The sequence below is a fragment of the Dipodomys merriami genome, unplaced genomic scaffold, assembly GCF_024711535.1.
Source record: "Dipodomys merriami isolate MVZ:Mamm:240054 unplaced genomic scaffold, mDipMer1.0.p SCAF_12, whole genome shotgun sequence".
In the NCBI taxonomy this organism is placed as follows: Eukaryota; Metazoa; Chordata; class Mammalia; order Rodentia; family Heteromyidae; genus Dipodomys; species Dipodomys merriami.
The window spans coordinates 46,954,178-46,972,527 of NW_027202493.1; the positions used below are offsets into that span (position 1 = coordinate 46,954,178).

Here is an 18,350-nt window from a genome sequence, read left to right on the forward strand (position 1 = left end):
CACGCAGATCAGCTCTATCACGCAGCTCAGCTCCATCATGCAGCTCAGCTCCATCACTCAGCTCAGCTCCACCACTCAGCTCAGCTCCATCACCCAGCTCAGCTCCACCACACAGCTCAGCTCCATCACCCAGCTCAGCTCCACCACACAGCTCAGCTCCATCACCCAGCTCAGCTCCACCACACAGCTCAGCTCCATCACCCAGCTCAGCTCCATCACCCAGCTCAGCTCCATCACCCAGCTCAGCTCCATCACGCAGCTCAGCTCCACCACTCAGCTCAGCTCCATCACGCAGCTCAGCTCCACCACTCAGCTCAGCTCCACCACCCAGCTCAGCTCCATCACACAGCTCAGCTCCATCACGCAGCTCAGCTCCACCACTCAACTCAGCTCCATCACGCAGCTCAGCTCCATCACTCAGCTCAGCTCCATCACTCAGCTCAGCTCCACCACACAGCTCAGCTCCATCACGCAGCTCAGCTCCACCACTCAGCTCAGCTCCACCACTCAGCTCAGCTCCATCACGCAGCTCAGCTCCACCACTCAGCTCAGCTCCACCACTCAGCTCAGCTCCATCACCCAGCTCAGCTCCACCACTCAGCTCAGCTCCACCACTCAGCTCAGCTCCATCACCCAGCTCAGCTCCACCACTCAGCTCAGCTCCACCACTCAGCTCAGCTCCACCACCCAGCTCAGCTCCACCACCCAGCTCAGCTCCACCACCCAGCTCAGCTCCATCACGCAGCTCAGCTCCATCACTCAGCTCAGCTCCACCACTCAGCTCAGCTCCACCACTCAGCTCAGCTCCACCACGCAGCTCAGCTCCACCACGCAGCTCAGCTCCACCACGCAGCTCAGCTCCACCACGTAGCTCAGCTCCACCACTCAGCTCAGCTCCATCACTCAGCTCAGCTCCATCACGCAGCTCAGCTCCATCACAGAGCTCAGCTCCACCACTCAGCTCCATCACGCAGCTCAGCTCCATCACTCCGCTCAGCTCCATCACTCCGCTCAGCTCCATCACTCAGCTCAGCTCCATCACCCAGCTCAGCTCCATCACTCAGCTCAGCTCCATCACTCAGCTCAGCTCCATCATTCAGCTCTCCTCCCAGGCAGTATGGCTCCAGCATCTGCCCACACCCTGCACATCCGGAGACACAAAGTGGCAGCACCGTTCTCTACATCAGGAAACCGCAGGGGGGGACACCACATATGGAGATTCTGAGCTGGACCCTTGGAAGCTACAGAGCTGGCTTCTCAGTTAACAGGGAAGGAGGCACCAGGCCAGGTCTCCATCCAAGTCCCCCCTCACACTCACACACACACACACACACACACACACACACACACACACACGCTCTGAGGGAGGGAGGAATGAGCACAGCACAGTGTCAATTCTGGCATTTTGCACTGGGTTTATTTGCTCGTGACACGGATACACGCAGGGCGTTGTACAGCATTTGGGCCTCCGACATGGAAGCGCAAGCGTTAATGCGTGGGTCACACGCACAGTAGCCTCTGGCAGGAGTCTGCTGAAGGCGCAGTGGCCGTTGTTAGGTGGCAGCGTGTGAGCGCTAGCGCGTGAGTGCTCAGCAGAGCTGCATCAGCACAGGGAGCCTCCACTGCAGGTCAGAATACATCAGGCCTCCCGTTCCCCCCATCTGTGCCCTCGGCCAGGCCGTCCTGGGCCAGGAACACTGTGTGGCGCAGACCGCCTTGAGGACACAAAAGGCAGGGGTGACGCAGCTGCTGAAATGAACCCAGCTGCACAGTCCCCCAGAGCCAGGCCATCGCCCCCCAGCATACTGCCAGAGAAGGGAACGTTCCCAAGGACAGGAACATCAGAACCTAATGCTCCCCGGGCCAGGGAAGCGGCTGCCCCTAAGACACACGTGACCTTCCAGAATTCCTCGCTGTAGGCAGAACCCACAAGGGCCCCAGACATTTGGCTGCAGCATCTTACAGGAAGTTTCCCACAACACTAGCAGATTACACAGCCGCCATCAGAACAGCGCGAGTAATGACACCAGAAGTTAGCAGAGACGGCGCAGATGGCTCATTTCTTGCCTGTGCTGGTGGTGGACCCGTACAGGTCGGGTGTGAACGACAGGGCAAGCACCGGCCACAGGTCCTCAAGGGACACGAGGCCACCTTTGTGTCCTACATCAAATCACCAGAGTCCAAGTTTGTGAAGCAGCCAAGAGACAACACCAGAGGTAGGAACTGCTCCCAGGACACAAACAAAAACCCGGGAAATACAGAAGTAGTAAGCTGGTTCCTCTGGGTCCGGATGACCCTCTGTTGATGAAACCAGTCACTGCCAGTCAGGACAGGAAAGATCAGGCTTCCGGGCGGTCGTATGAGAATGGCGGGCGGCCTTCCAGCACGCAGGCCTCTCTTCTGGGTGACGGTTTGGATATTCACGCACTACTCGCCTTCCCAGATGGCGCTGATGCAGACTTAGATGGCTGCTGGGTTGGTATGGAAGGCACACGCTGGAGAGCCCTGCTCAAACCAACACCCTGGAGGACATGGGGTACGAATGCCTGCTTCGCACCCAAGGACTGTCCCTCAAACACCAAACCAAACTGTGCCAGTGCGATGTCAGGACCTTTAGCATTGAATGTATTAGTAACTAGAAGTATGATATATAATGTTGTAGATGGTTTAAAAATGGGTTGACCAGACACCAATGATGCTAGTGAATAGACATGCTGATTCCATTCACTGTGTACTCCAGGGGACAGCTGCAGTCCCCGCAGGAAGACTAAGGGAAGTCCCCACACAGCACCCAGGCGCCCCAGCTGGGCCTGCCCGGGCTCAGACCACTCCTGGCCTCCAAAGGAGAGGTTTTGCTCTGGAGGCTCAACTTCAACAGCAAACCCCACAGGAATTATTTCTCAGGCAAAAATCACAGCGGTGGTATTGACGGAGTGGAAATGCTAGCCTGGACCCATTTTCTTTAAATACTAGCATTACTAGTAGTTTTTAGAGAAAATGTACATTATAGACTGCACATTCCTTTAAAACAACAAATGTTTCCTTTTGTCACAAGCGCTTGTTCCCCTACCCCTTGTGGGGACCCCCAGCCAAGCAAACCACGTGGGCTCTGGGGTGACTGCCCAGGTGTGAAGACACTCTCCATTTGTGCATAATCATGAGCAACGTACGCTCATGAGCCTCCCCAGCTCCCAGGCCCCACAGAGCCTTTCCTGAAAGGCCCGTGGTTTCCTCCAAGACTGTCAGCAGTCCGCAGTCAGCGCGGATGTGGGGCGACCCACAGCCTCTGCTTTGAGCACAGATGCGGGGTTCACCATGGCCTGACAGATGCAAGACTTAAACCCTCGGTAGCTCTTTGTTTTGGAGTTGGGCCTGCCAATACTAGAGCACTGAAGGGCACAAATCCTCTACCTCTGTCCCTTACAATTTGAAACACCACTCAAAAACACTGCAAAACCCACCCACCTCACCGCCGGCCTCAGACTGTTGCCCACTGCGGCCCTCGGTCTTCCAAGACAAGGCAGTGGGCTGCACTGACTGGAGGGGCAAACCCAGAGCCCCTGCCTTCCTCAGGGCCAGCCATTGCCACTGGACCCCATCCCCAAGACCCATCTCCACACCCCAGCTCTCCATGCTGCCCTGAGCCCCATCCCCGCCCTTCCCCAGATCTCCATCCTGCCCTGAGCCCCATCCCCATCCCAGACCCCCAGATCTCCATCCTGCCCTGAGCCCCATCCTAGCACCCCAGACCCCCAGATCTCCATGCTGCCCTGAGCCCCATCCCCGCCCTTCCCCAGGTGTCCATCCTGCCCTGAGCCCCATCCCCACCCCAGACCCCCAGCTCTCCACGCTGCCCTGAGCCCCATCCCCGCCCTTCCCCAGCTCTCCAAGCTGCCCTGAGACCCATCCCCGCCCTTCCCCAGGTGTCCATCCTGCTCTGAGCCCCATCCCCACCCCAGACCCCCAGATCTCCATGCTGCCCTGAGCCCCATCCCCGCCCTTCCCCAGGTGTCCATCCTGCTCTGAGCCCCATCCCCACCCCAGACCCCCAGATCTCCATGCTGCCCTGAGCCCCATCCCCGCCCTTCCCCAGCTCTCCACGCTGCCCTGAGCCCCATCCCAGCACCCCAGCTCTCCATCCTGCCCTGAGCCCCATCCCCACCCCAGACCCCCAGCTCTCCATCCTGCCCTGAGCCCCATCCCCGACCTTCTCCAGCTCTCCACGCTGCCCTGAGCCCCATCCCAGCACCCCAGCTCTCCATCCTGCCCTGAGCCCCATCCCCATCCCAGACCCCCAGCTCTCCATCCTGCCCGGAGCCCCATCCCCATCCCAGACCCCCAGCTCTCCATCCTGCCCTGAGCCCCATCCCCGCCCTTCCCCAGCTCTCCATCCTGCCCTGAGCCCCATCCCAATCCCAGACCCCCAGGTGCCCCTCGGGTTATCAGCAAAGCTAGGCGCAGGCCCAGGGTTCACGCGCAGGCTCCACTAAGCTAAACTAAGCACAGCAAAAGCGGTGCCCAGGGCGTGGGGCGGCACTGGGGCGCACTCGGGTGGCAGTCGGGCGCACTGGGGCACTTGGGTGGCACTAAGGCAGCACTGGGGCACACTCGGGATCACTGGGGGCACACTCGGGGCCCACGTCCGGCCCGCGCCGCCTAGGCCTCGGCCTGCGGGTCCAGGTCCCGGTCCGGGTCCGGGTCCGGGTCCGAGCTGTCGGGCAGGCGGAGCACGAACGGGACGAGCACGCCGCGGACGTCCAGCGGCGCCCCGAGCGGCTCGGGCTCGAAGTGGCCGCCGGGCCCCGCGTCCTGCCCGGGCTCCCCGTCGGCGGCCGGCACGAAGCGCCAGGTGCCGGCGCGGCTCACGCAGTAGACGGCGCCGTCCAGCGCGGCGCAGCGGAAGGGCCGCGGGGGCCCCGGCGGGCGCAGGCGCGCGGTGCCCGGGCTCCAGCGCCGCGCGGCGCAGTGGTAGCGGCAGACGCTGAGCGCGCCCGCGCCCTGCGCGTCGCCGCGCGCGCCGCCCAGCTCGAAGCGGTAGAGGAAGCCGCCCAGGCCCACCAGGCCGGCCGCGCGGCCCCGGCCGCCGCCGCCCGGGCACTCCTGCCACTCGTCGCGCCGCGGGTCGTACTTGAGCAGGCGGCCGAACAGCGAGCCGCCGGACACGTAGAGCTCGCCGTTGCAGACGGCGGCCGCGGGGTCCACGGCGAAGGCGCCGCGGGGCAGCGGCGCCACGGCGGCCCAGCGGTCGGCGCGCGGGTCGTAGCGCTCCACGCCCAGCTGGCACTCGCCGCCCACCGCGTACAGGTGCCCGTCCAGCGCCAGCAGCCGCAGCTGCGAGCGCGCCTGGCGCAGCGGGCGCGCGGCGCTCCAGCGGCCCGTGGCCGGGTTGTAGCAGAAGACGCGGTCGGAGGGGCCGGCGGGCGCCACGCCGCCCGCCACGAACAGGTAGTTGTGCAGCACGGCCAGGCCGCAGCCGCGCGCCGGGGCGCCCTCGGGCAGCGGCGCCAGCGCGCGCCACGCGCCCGCCGCCGCGCAGAAGCGGTAGAGCGCGGCCGCCTCCCCGCGCGCGCCCGCGGCCCCCGCCGCGCCCCCCGCGCGCGCCCCGGCGGCGGGCGCCAGCGCCGCGGCCAGCAGGCAGGCGCGGCCCGCGCGCAGGCGCCGGCGCAGCAGCAGCTCGCGCTCGGCCCCCGACAGGCGCCCGAAGACGGCCGGCCGGCGCAGCACCTCCAGGTAGTGGTCGCTCATGAAGCGGTAGGCGGCGTCGCGCAGCTCCGCCAGCCGCCGCCGCTTGGCCGCGCCCAGCACCGCCGCGCAGTTGTCCGGGCTCAGCTGCGGCGCCACGGCCTCGGTGGCGCGCCGCGCGGCCCCGGGCAGCTGCAGGCGGCGCGCGCCCGCCACCACCTCGGCCACGTTGTCGGGCCGCACGCCGGCCATGCGCCCGCCGTAGGCGTCGGCCAGCAGCAGGCGCAGCGCCGCCGGGCCCACGCCCCGCACCCGCAGCACGTCCCGCGACGCGCGCGCGCGGAAGTAGTCGCTGCGCGCCGCCAGCACCGCCTTGTGCGCCCGCAGCCGCCGGCCCGCCACCTCCAGGACCAGGTCGGGCTCCCCGAGCGCGAGCGCGAGCCCGGGGGCCGCGGGGGGCGCGGGCTCGAGCTCCTCCTCCGGGGACGGGGTCTCCTCCCCCCGGGGTTCAAGCTCCGCGCGGGACGCGGACGCCTCCTCCGGGGAGGACGGGGACTCCGCGCGGGACGCGGACGCCTCCTCCGGGGAGGACGGGGACTCCGCGCGGGACGCGGACGCCTCCTCCGGGGACGGGGTCCTCTCCTCCGGGCGGGACGCGCGCTCCTCCTCCGGGGCCTCCGGCCCCTCCTCCGCGCGGGCGGCGCCGGCGCCCAGCTCCCGCTGCGTGTCCACCACGCCGCGGCGGGACGGCGGGGTGGCGGAGGCTACGGCGCGGGCCCGCGGGGCCTCGTCCTCCGCGGCGGCGAAGCACAGGGAGGCGCCCAGGCCGCAGGGAGTCTGCGCCGGGGGCCCCGCCGCGTCCTGCTGCCCCGAGGCCCCGCGGGCCGGGTCATCCGCCGGGTGGAGGCCGCCGGGGGCCGCCGAGCTCTCCATGGCGGCCCTTCCCCGGCACCAGGCCAGCTCTCAGTCCGCGCCTCCTCCCGCCGGCAGGGCGCGCCCGGCCCTCCGAATCCGGCGGGGGAGGGGGGACTGCGGGCCTCGGAGGCTGAGCACCCGGCCCGCGATGCCAGAGGGGCCGCCGTCCACTCAGCAGCTCCGCTCCGAGGTCTGCACAAGCCCCGGCTCCCAGACTCGATGTCTGCCCCTTCCTCCCCCGCGACTCTTGCTGCGCGTCAGTCCGGGGCCCGCGGCTCGCGGGTTGTGGATCACACTTCCTGGGGCATCCGGGGCCTTCCTCTTCCCGCTGGGTCCTCAGGAGCGGCCTTTGTCATGAGCAGCTGTTTCCATTTCCCCATCCTCTGTTGTTCCTGTTTACAGAGGGAGGGAAGGCTTTAATTTCACCACTGAGCAAGGTTATTCCCATTGACACGTCCCCCCTTCCCCTGCTTCCCTCCCCATCTCCCATTACAGATCCATGGCCAGAGAGTCTGGTCAGCAAGATTTGCAGAATTGGGAACAAAAGCATCCGGACTTGGAGACCGAGGAAGGAAAACCCAGTTCACCTAACAGGCATCAGCAGACACACATGGCCTTACAGTCATTAGGTTGACCTCTACCTAGCTGCTGTGATACAGGCCAGAGGTAGCCACTCTCCGCCTCCTCCATACGGTACTTAACCGAGTAGGACATACACGTCATGGGGAAAGGCAGAGCAGGGCTCTTCGGTTTTGTGGACTTCCCTCACTAGTGACAACCTGCTTCAGTATTTTCAGGGGACCTGCTAACGTGTGGGAAGGCACCAGGCACTTCCCTTAACCACTCCTGACAAGGACCTAGGGCCTCCTTGGAATCATGTCTTGGAAAAACTTCCTTAGAAATTACCCCCAAAAAACAAGCACAAAGAATAGAAAACCTAGACCAAACCTCTGAGGAATGGGGCAGGAGCTGTAAGTCTTATCAAGTCCAACAGTGTGGCAGTATCTTTCCAGAAGCTCCGGGAGGGGCCTGAGGAAGTGAGACCCCAGTTAAAGTTTCCTGAAGAACACAGGGAGACAAGCACACCTCTCCAATGAGATGGGACAACCATGCCCTGTCCTCACCGCCCCCTGGTGACCTGAGACACCTTGTCACCAAAAGTGCTTTCCCACGATCCTCCCTGCACGTTCTCAAGTTGGAAGTTTGAGATACTCAGTCCCCTGCCAGAAGTCTTCGTGTGACCTTTGGCATACTCACTGTGCTGTGTAAGGCACTATTGCACGCCCCTCGGGAAATGTCTGCAAGTGACCTGAAACCCTGGCTCCTCTGGGGAGTGGGGACGCTGGGTCAGTGAGCGGAACACGGGAGATGAAGCGCCGTGCTGATCAGCTGGGACGCCGGACAGGTCGGCACACCCTGCCCGTCTCACACGCAAACACACGGACGCCCCAATTCCTGAAGCTAAGCAGAGCGGGCTGCCTGTTTGCCCTCTTTCCACACTGCTTCTGTAAAGCACAGACCCTCACCCCGGGAACACTGTACTCTAGTTCTTCTCCCTTCCACCCTGGAAAAGGATCTGAGGACCACCCCAGTTCTCTCTGGCTGGTCTGTCCGGGGCTGGTGAGTGGCCTTCCGATCGCAGACCCCACCCCAGCCTCAGAGCACCCGCAGCCCAGCAGATGCTGCACACGGGGGTTCAGGGTTCCAGGCCCTGAAGTGCAGTTGATGGTGTGAAAGCGTGTGGGGAGCGTGTGTCTCACGGGAGGCTACCCACGCCCACATGCATGAGCTGGTCCCACCACCACCGTGAGCACTCTGCTCTCTCCTGTTCCAAGAAGCGGTCTGGTCCCTAGGATGGAGCCGGCACCTACTCCACACGCTGGGAAGGGCAGAGCTCAGTTTACAGGGCGCCCTTCCCAGCGCACCCTTGGCATAGGTGGCAGGGTGAGCTGGCAGTCATCTGGTCTGAGTGTAAGACTCTGCAGTCTCGCTGGACCCCAGCAGTGCCTCTCATGAGCAGCCCGGGAGACAGCCAGGCCTGCCCACCACACACCACACACCCGTCAGATGTGTCACAGAGCCCTTGATGAGCAGTCCCAGCTGTCCCTCCATGAAGGCCAGAGGTGTTCTTCTGACTTCTTGTCCCCAGCTCTGGGAGCACTGCCCCCGTCCGATGCCCAGCGCCTGGGGGAGTGGGGAGGCCTTTTTCAGGCAGCATTAAAAAAAAAAAAAACACAAGCTCCTCTTTTGTTTGTTCTTTTCCAAGACCACCCATGGCTTTGGTTTTGCCTTGAGTGTTGTCAGCAGCCCTGTCCCCAAAGGAAGCAAACTGTTCTTATGTGCAGCTAAGTCCTCAACGTAGATCACCTTGTTCCTCGTTAGGTTTAAGAAGCCGTATAGGATTTCCAACATATGGAATGAAGAAAATGGCACTTTTGCTAAACGAACAAAGACGGTGTCTGTGTCCAGTCACTGTGGACCTCTGGGAGCCAGGGACTGTCCCCCACATCGTGACTGGTTTCGGATGCAGAGATGCTCTAAGAGGCCTGGGCTCCCACGTGCTGTCCTCGTCACCAGGAGCTGACCGCGGCCCACCTGACCAGGGAGGCCAGCCGGGTGCTTCTGGAGCTCCAGTCCCGCAGCACAGCAAAGCCAGGTGGGAGCAGCCAGTGCAGCATGCCCTGGGGGGAGGGCGGGGGGGGGGTGAATGCAGCCAAGGAAGGGAGAGGGGAGTGACCTTGGGGGAAGGAGGGTCAAGTGTGGACTGGGCGGGGGATGCACTCTATGAGGCTCCCTTCACTCTAGGTAGGAACCACTTCATAAGAACACACTGTAAGCACTGGTGGCTCACACCTGTAATCCTAGCTACTCAGGAGGCTAAGATCTGAGGATCATGGTTCAAAGCCAGTCCGGGCAGGAAAGTCGGTGAGACTCTTTATCTCCAATAAACCACCAGAAAACTGGAAGTGGCGCTGTGGCTCAAGTGGTAGAGTGCTAGCCTTGAGCTGAACAGCTGAGGGACAGCGCCCAGGCCCAGAGTTCAAACCCCATGACCAACCAAAAAACAAGAACACACTGTAGAGGAAAACAGACTTTTTCTGGACCTTATAAATACCTCAAAAATGTCTCAAAATTTGTCTGTCTTCACTGTTTAAGTGAATTTTAAAAGATCGTATGTGCTTTCCCAGTTAGTCATCAGACCATATCTTGGGTTGGGATGTTTGTGTCCACAGTTCTAGGGGCTTAACAGTTTTCCTTTTGAGTAGTTCTGGCCAGGTGTATTTTCTTAGTTCATGGCCTCGGGGACTTCTGTGGCCAGTTTTCCCATCTCCTGCATTGTACCTGTGCACAATCCAGAAGATCACAGGTTTCCCAGGACCAGGGCCTCCTGGGTGCGGCACCACAACCGGAATTTACATGATCAGGAGCCCAGAGGCCGATCCTGGCTCCTTCAGCCTGTCTGGGGAACAGAGCCAGCCGTCCATCCCTGGCACTCCCTTTCCCCCCACGACTCCCTCTACCGCCGCGGCTGCCCCTGTTCAGGAGCACACAGAGAGCTGGGCCCCCCAATGGCACCCTTGGGGTGAGGGGTGCTGTGTCCACTACAGCCTCTGTCAGGCGGTGTGCTGCTTCACACGCCTGTCCTCCTTGAGCCAGAGTAGTTCCCCATCCTGCAGTCCTGCCCCATGTACCTGCTCCGGTCTCTGCTGTCATTGTCACTGCAGCCGGTGGTGCAGACATCTCTTTAGTTCATCGCTGCGTAGCCACTGGTGTGCATGGGCCCCATGAAAAGATAGAGCTTGCACCAACACAGATGAAGTCAACTGCTCTATCCCTCACACTGGGAGGTGCTGGTGTACAAGAGGATGAATGGTGGAGCAAAGGAATGCCAACTGGGCAAATGAATGGTCCCAGCAAAAGAATGTTAACGAGGGCAACAAAAACGGCTGGAATGCAGAAGGGACTGTGCAAAAGCAAAAGCAAGCTTTGCACAGAGCCACATGCATTAAGATGCTGTGGGACCTGCCCCGCTGGCCAGCATGCCTCTCAGACCCCAGCTCTCCCTGGGTATCAGCTGTCCAGTCACCTTCTGCCCTTCCCTGTCCCAGGTGCACCTGGGAAAGCCCCAGGCAGGAGGCAGTGAACCTGGCCGTGTGCCCGTCCCCAGGCACCCTCCCCCCACTGACCATGGCCCCAGGTCCACTGCGAGCCCTGAGAGCACAGCAGGCCACAGCCTCACGTCTGGGGAGGATGCCCGACTCTAGTCAGCTCCCCGCCGCCTTCGGAGCCCACGTCCCGTGTGATGCCCAGGAGACACGAGAGGCCAAACAGGGCAGAGACCAAACTTGAGCGGGCCACGGTCTCTCCTCCCCACCAGCAGGGTGGCTAGAGGAGAATGAGATGAACTCCGACCTGCTTGCTCATCGATAGGGTAGCCCCTGCTGAAGTGGACATGGAGAGCTGCGGTCTGACTTGGATAAGAAGTTTCCTGTCCTGTAGCCCCGAGGCTGCGGGGCAGCTGCAGATGCAAAGCCTGTCTGTCTGCACAGTGCCCTCCCTCAGCATGATGGGAGGAGCCCACACCTCCATCTGCCACCTTCACAAACTCCGTGAGCATCTCACATATCTGACAAGTACATTTAGAAAGGCCGCCACCAATCATCCACAGTGACCTTGGAAAGCAAGGGGCCCGATTTGGCAAATACATAGTAAGACATCCCCCCAACCGAGGAGCGGCCGACGTGGATTCCCATGTCAGTCCTGTGATGGACGGGCATCCTAGTGGTATTTCCACACCGACACCCCCCTTGAGGGGAGGGCACCCCCAGGTCCGCAGGACAGATGTAGAACAGGGACGAGCAGAGGGCGTGAGGGCTCGGGCAATGTCTGCACCGAATGCCAGTGTGGCAAGGCCATCTTCGCTGATGGGTTCCCGATGTTCACCACGGCAGCAGGGGCTCCAATGTCAGAAACAGCTTCCAGGGCCCAAGCCCTGTGCCCACATGCCACACTCTCCTGCCCAGCGGCCGTTCCGGCCATTGGGTAACTTCTCTTTGGGGACTTGGGCAAGGGGTCCTGCTGTTTGGCCTGGCCCTTGGAGCAGGCATCTTACAAAGTGCCTCCTGTAGGAATCTCATCCAGAAGCTTCCACAGACCCAAGAACACACTTGGGACACGGCTGATGTCAGAGCATGCCACACTTACCACGCCTCGGGCAGGCAGAGTCTCCATGGAACAGAAGGAATACCGCACGAAGGTCGGCTCTGTGCTCAAGGATGAAGTCTCTCCAAAGCCTACGTAATTGGGTTTTATTGTAAAAAATAATCCATGAAACCACCCCTCCTTCTGTTGGACAATTTGTTCCACTGTAATTATTGGAGGGGGAGCATAAAGCCACTTCATTAATTCTCGGTGGTTCTCTGTCTTCCCTTGCAACCAGATGATTTTCTCACGTGTGGCTTCATCTTCGGTGCCGCTGCCCATGACCTTGCGCCGAGCACCAGGGGACCTACCTCTGAGGGTGGCCCCGAGGCAGCGAGCACAGGCTGCCGGGCCCTGCGTGACTCAGGGGTCTGTGGAGCTCTCCGCGGCCCCGCGGGAAGCCGTGGGAGAAGACCCTGTGCTGGCGGGACCTGTGACCCCGGGAGAGGCACAGCAGGCCCTTGTGGGGGTGATGCGCTGTCAGCCCAGCTGTCACCAGTGGCGCACGCACGGACCCAAGGCACAGCAGGAGGGCACAGGCCAACAGACCCATCAGCTCAGGGCCGAAAACGACTCAGAACAGCTCTGAGAGCCAAAGCCCCGAGAAACCAGGCAAGAATCATCCCAGACACCAGGCCAGCCAAAGCAGTGATGCCACCTGTATGTCAAGACCACTATGGCACCACCACCACCCCCCGCACCCCCCCCGTCTGTTCCCTGCCCCCTTCCCCTGCTGTTAGCCTCCCTTATTGGCAGCCCTGGGGACGGAGCTCACCCTTGCAACACAGATGCTCTACCACTTGAGTTACGCTGCCAGCCCTTTGTGCACTGGCTATGTTCAGGGTAGAGTCTCACTTTATGCCGGTGCCAGCCTGGGTTGTGCTCTCCATCGGTGTCTCCCTATGTGCTGGGGACCACAGGCACATGCCACTATGCCTGCCTAGCACTGGGTGACATGGAATCTCTCAACACGCACACACACACTGGCTGCTTCTCTGGGGGAAAGTTCCAGGGTCCGCAGCACCAGCCCTGTGCTGACCTCATGAGGGCAGGGGTCCAACATCTTCAGTGGACAAGCGGCTGAAGTGACACCTGCAGCTCTGAGTTCCCACAGTAAGGACCTGACCTGGGAGGCCAGCCCTGATCCCACAAGGGGAGACTTGGGTCTTGGATCTCGGCTTCAGGGGAGACACGTGCACTTGATGGCTGGAGGGCAGACTGGCAGACAATACCCAAAGACGGCTGTGGATCTGTGGAGCACCAGGGTCCCCATCCTCCTCAACCCAGCAGCAGTGGCTGCAGCGAAGTGACCCTCCATGACTTCCTTTGAAGGTGACCCAGCTTCCACCTGGCTCTGCTTTCTCGGGACGCATCCTGAGCAAGCATGACCCTGGGAGAGGCCTAGCTGCAGGAAGGCCTGGAGCCCAAGAGCGGGTGAACAGAACATACGCATGGCCCAGGGCTCCTCCCACGGACAGGCAGCAGCCCTGGCCTTCAAACCTTGCATGCCCTGAAACACAGGCAAGCTGCCCCTGCCCGGACGACCCAGGGAGGGGCTTCAGAACGAAGGCTGACGTTCTAATCCACTACTAGGAAGGTTTGTATCAAGGGTCATAATAAACAGCCAGGATACCCAGAATGAGGGTCTTGCTCACATTGAGAACTATGAACTCAGCCACTACAACAAGAAGCTTCCATGTCATAGTATTTGTGTTTTAAATTTTAGATCACTTATTCAGGAGCCAATCAAACACAGATGAGTGGAGACCACAGCTAGCAAAGCAGGAGAGGGGTCCAACCCAGACAGAGGCTGTGCACATGGAAGTGCACGCTTCAGAACTGAGTGCTGATGATGGTGATGGCTTGGAGCCTGTATCTGCATCCTCTAAGTTAACAGTGCCACGAATTCAAGAGCCTTGGTTTGGTAAAACTGATCCATGCGCTGGTCTGCTTAGCCCTCAGCACAAAGCAGAACCAATGTATAGGATTCAGATCAAGTCACAGAGCCCCGGGTCTGCTCCAGTGCCGCCGAGTGGACCTGCACTGGCCTTGTTCCTCACCCACCCTCTCCTCTGCCATACCCTTCTGCACTTCCGACCTCCCATCCTGTTACACTTTTGTGGGAATTTATTTCTTCCCTCCAGAGTACTAGTCCATATACAATATCCTCTTGGTGGTGCAGTCTAAGATACCAGGGTTGGGGGCCAAGCGTGGGTCAACACTGGGCCCTCAGGACTGAAGGTCAGGCCTGGCCCACAGAAGGCATCAGTAAACATTCCCAGGAAGGAAATGTGCATCCAATCTGTCACCTCCAGAGAGAGATGCTGCTGCTGTTTGTCAGGTCCAATGACTGGGAAATACAAACTCCTATTCCTTTAATCTTATTCTAAAAGTTGCAGTATACTCTGCAAGTACGTACCATGCCAACCCTGTAATTTCAGCATAATTACAGTAATTTCCAGAGCTAAGTCAAAATCAAGGCTACTGCTGAGACAGTATCCCCGGCCTCCCGGGCAGGGCAGACCTGGTCTGCCTGATGGGGGCCATGGACCACAGCTGCTCTGGGTAGCGGTGACGGCCAGATCTAGGTCTGCCCTGGCTGCAGGCTAGAAGCAGGGGCTCAGCGTCTGCATTACAGCTGCCCAAACGCTTCCAGACCTGCACAGCCACTTAGGCCACCGGTGTTTGGAATGGGACCCCAGGGCAGGCACTGGAAAGCCCCTTATCTTGGGAGCCAGGCGGCCTGCCAGCCGCAGGGCCTGGGGTCCCTGGCAGCGCAGTGTGCTCCGTACCGGAGTTCACGACAGTCCCGCCCGAGCAACAGTTAGGAGCTGGTGTGGGGATGCGGGCTCCGTCCCGGGGAAGTGCTCTCGAGGTCCGGAGCGGACACCGGTGGGGCCCGGTGGCTCCAGATCCTCAGGAACCCAAACTCGTCGGTGCAGCGCAGCGAGCAGATGCTGTTGTTAACTCCTTGTCTTCCGCTCCCTAATGACAGGCTCGGCCCTGCCTGCGTGACCCAGGAGCGGCGGCGGCTGGGGGAGGATGGCGCCCTGCTGCGGGCTCCCGCGCCTGGGAAGGGGCGCGGGGACGAGGGCCGCCGCTTACCCCGCGGCGCCGGTCCGAGCCTCCAGCTCTAACGTTGCCGGGCCGGCGGGGCGAGGGGGCCGGCGCCCCGAGCGCGCCCGCCTCGGACGGCCGCCCACCGCCCCGGCCCGGGCTCCCGGGTCCCCGGAGGGCCGCGGGGATCTCCGCTCCGCCCGCGGCGCCCGGCCCGGCCCGACCCGACCAGGGCTGCGCCCGCCGCCCGCGCCCCGCCACGCGAGCCTGGCGACTGCCCGCCGCCCGCGCCGGGCCGACCCCCGCCCGGCCTCGGCCCCCGCTACCCCGGCCCCCGCCCGGCCTCGGCGCCCGCTACCCCGGCCCCCGCCCGGCCTCGGCGCCCGCTACCCCGGCCTCGGCGCCCCGCTACCCCGGCCCCCGCCCGGCCTCGGCGCCCGCTACCCCGGCCCCCGCCCGGCCTCGGCCCCCGCTACCCCGGCCCCCGCCCGGCCTCGGCCCCCGCTACCCCGGCCCCCGCTACCCCGGCCCCCGCCCGGCCTCGGCCCCCGCTACCCCGGCCCCCGCCCGGCCTCGGCCCCCGCTACCCCGGCCCCCGCTACCCCGGCCCCCGCTACCCCGGCCTCGGCCCCCGCTACCCCGGCCCCCGCTACCCCGGCCCCCGCTACCCCGGCCCCCGCCCGGCCTCGGCCCCCGCTACCCCGGCCCCCGCTACCCCGGCCCCCGCCCGGCCTCGGCGCCCGCTACCCCGGCCTCGGCGCCCCGCTACCCCGGCCCCCGCCCGGCCTCGGCCCCCGCTACCCCGGCCTCGGCGCCCGCTACCCCGGCCCCCGCCCGGCCTCGGCGCCCGCTACCCCGGCCCCCGCTACCCCGGCCTCGGCCCCCGCTACCCCGGACCCCCGCTACCCCGGCCCCCGCTACCCCGGCCCCCGCTACCCCGGCCCCCGCTACCCCGGCCCCCGCTACCCCGGCCCCCGCTACCCCGGTCCCCGCTACCCCGGCCCCCGCTACCCCGGCCCCCGCTACCCCGGCCCCCGCCCGGCCTCGGCGCCCCGCTACCCCGGCCCCCGCCCGGCCTCGGCCCCCGCTACCCCGGCCCCCGCCCACCCCCGCCGGCGTCGTCCCCAGGCCCTCCCGCCGCGGCGTCCTCCGGTCCGGCGCCGCCGCCCTGGACCTCGCCGGCCCGCGGGCCCTACCTCGCCTCGCCGCGCCGCGCTCTCCCTCCACCCCTGCGCTCTCCCTCCACCCCTGCGCCCGCCCGAGCCCGGGGCGCGCGGGCGGCCGGGGTCCCCGGCGCGCATGCGCGGGCGGCTCCCCGCGCACCTGTGCGAGCGCCGCGGGGCCCGGGAAGAACCCGCGCGCACCTGTGCGAGCGCCGCGCCTCCGGCCGCCGGGGCCAGGCGCCGCCGCGGCTCCCCCCCTCCCGCCCGCCCATCCGCCGCCCGCCGCCCGCGGGGGAGGCGCGGTGCCCCGGGCCGCGGCGGGGACCCGAGGCCCGGCCCCGCGCCCCCGCGGAGGAGGGGAGCGCTCGTCTTGGGGTAAACACCGAGGCCTGGCGCTGCGGCCGCGGCTCGTGACCGGACACCCGCCGCCCGCGTGCGCGGGCCCCGCGCGGGAGGCCCACGGCACCGCCCTGCGGCAGGCCGGCCACGCTCCCTGGCGCCTGGACGCGTCCTGAGTGCGGCCTAAACGACCCCCTCCTGGGCCGCGGCCCCCTCCTCCCCCCCCGCTGGGCCGCGGCCTCCCCAACACCCCCCCCGCTGGGCCGCGGCCCCCTCCTCCCCCCCCCGCTGGGCCGCGGCCCCCTCCTCCCCCCCCCGCTGGGCCGCGGCCCCCTCCTCCCCCCCCGCTGGGCCGCGGCCTCCCCAACACCCCCCCCCGCTGGGCCGCGGCCTCCCCAACACCCCCCCCGCTGGGCCGCGGCCTCCCCAACACCCCCCCCCGCTGGGCCGCGGCCTCCCCAACACCCCCCCCGCTGGGCCGCGGCCTCCCCAACACCCCCCCCCGCTGGGCCGCGGCCCCCTCCTCCCCCCCCCGCTGGGCCGCAGGCTCCCCCCCAGCTGGGCCTTGGGCCCCCCCTTCCCCCCAGGCCGCCCCCTCCCCCCCAGGCCGCGGGCTCCTCTCCCCCCTGCGCCTTCCACCTGCCACCCCAGCTGATACTCTGGAAACGCTCTCACCCCGGCGCAGGCAGCTGTCCCGCGAAGGCGCCCGTGCGGGGTGCGGATGTGGGCTCGGTGAGGGAGGAAGCGCCAGGCCCGGCTATGTCCTACGGTGGTGTCGGTGTCGTTTGGTCTTGGTGCCCGGAGACCAGACCAGAGCCGACAGACTGCTAAGACATCACTAGGAAACAAAGACCCGTCTAGGGCCAGAACCCGCCCGGGTTGGGGACCCCGGTGGTGCGCACACAGGGACCGGGCCCCTCACACTCCCGGTGTGAACCCGGCCCGCGGACCGGTGGGTGGGTGCTGTGCCGCGTGTGCCACACCCTCAGACCTCTTTGGCTTTCTTCATGTTTGGTAGGGTCTTGAATTTTTGCCCAAAGCCGTCCCACATGACAACCCTCCTGTCCATGCTTTCTAAATAGGTGAGATCACAGGCCCCCACCGTGCCCCCTCTTTTCATGGGGATGAGGTCTGTCTAACCTTTGCCTTCACTGACCTAAGGCAAATCCTCCCACTGTCTGCCCCCACGCCCCCAACCAAGTGGCTGAGATTACAGGCCTGCACCTCTCACTCAGCCTCCGTCTGGTGTCCCGTGTAGCCGCCCCTTCCTCACACAGCCCTGGGGCTGCATGCCCCTCTTCTCCCTCAGGAAACTGGTCTGGGTCCCGTGGGATGTGGGCGCTGCTTTGCAACATAGTCTGGCAGTGCCAGACCTTAGAGAATGCCTCAATGCTTCCCGCAATCCCAGAGCCCCATGCACTGCCCCGTGAGGCAACAGCTGTCAGGGGCCGGTTACTGTAAGTACTTTCAGCTCCTTGGCACCAGAAAATAATTAGAAGATGTGTGTTGGCACGAAGCCATATTCCTTGTTCCTTAAACACCCAGTCCATGTTCTGTAAAAGTGCAGTTGTGCCTGTGGGGCCTCCAGAGGCCAGCTATGCCCACTGGATGGGCACTGCAGAGGTTAGGAACTGAGTTAAACTTTGGGAAGCGCACCTCAGACCCTGAGCTCTGCTTCCAATGAGCTGAGGGACCCCCAGGCCTAAGAACCCTGTACTCAGAAAACCACAGGCTGCAGAGAACCCAGGACACTTGTTTAGGGCAAGTGTGCTCAGCCTACACCAAGCAATCATGTCCCAGGCTCCTACTGCACCAACCAATTGTGTCCCAGACCTACCCTGCACCAACCAATCATGTCCCAGGCCCATCCACAGGGCCCCTGGTTTGTGGTGGTTTCTCCATTGTGCTGACAAGAAGAGAAGAGAGATGACTAGGTCTGTGTCCTCCACGGTCCAGTACTGTGTGTTGAGGGTGAACTTACACTCAGTGGTT

General features: G+C 63.9%; 1 protein-coding gene and 1 long non-coding RNA gene across 7 annotated transcripts; one reads left to right on the plus strand and one right to left on the minus strand.

Moving 5' to 3' along the window:
* Window positions 1-4,390: 4,390 nt before the first annotated feature.
* Window positions 4,391-16,100, minus strand: Kbtbd11 (kelch repeat and BTB domain containing 11). Of its 5 annotated transcripts, none has more exons than XM_070016832.1 (3): window positions 16,053-16,100; window positions 7,546-7,626; window positions 4,391-6,989 (listed from the first exon to the last, which is right to left on the minus strand). In XM_070016832.1, the coding sequence occupies exon 3, from the start codon at window positions 6,613-6,615 to the stop codon at window positions 4,657-4,659; it is 1,959 nt and encodes a 652-aa protein (XP_069872933.1). In that variant the 5' UTR covers window positions 6,616-6,989; window positions 7,546-7,626; window positions 16,053-16,100; the 3' UTR covers window positions 4,391-4,656. The 5 variants fall into 5 exon arrangements, with proteins under 5 accessions (XP_069872933.1, XP_069872931.1, XP_069872936.1 ...); XM_070016830.1 differs by lacking the exon at window positions 16,053-16,100 and adding an exon at window positions 14,592-15,064; XM_070016835.1 differs by lacking the exon at window positions 7,546-7,626 and having other exon boundaries at window positions 16,053-16,097.
* LOC138823443 (uncharacterized) lies at window positions 5,678-9,059 on the plus strand. Of its 2 annotated transcripts, none has more exons than XR_011370804.1 (3): window positions 5,678-5,730; window positions 7,093-7,290; window positions 8,980-9,059. It is a non-coding gene; the product is annotated as an uncharacterized lncRNA (long non-coding RNA). The 2 variants fall into 2 exon arrangements; XR_011370803.1 differs by lacking the exon at window positions 5,678-5,730 and adding an exon at window positions 5,945-6,096.
* Window positions 16,101-18,350: the final 2,250 nt, after the last annotated feature.

Excerpts from the sequence above, each read along its gene's own strand:
- Kbtbd11 (XM_070016832.1), bottom strand. The coding sequence starts at position 6,615 with ATGGAGAGCTCGGCGGCCCCCGGCGGCCTCCACCCGGCGGATGACCCG.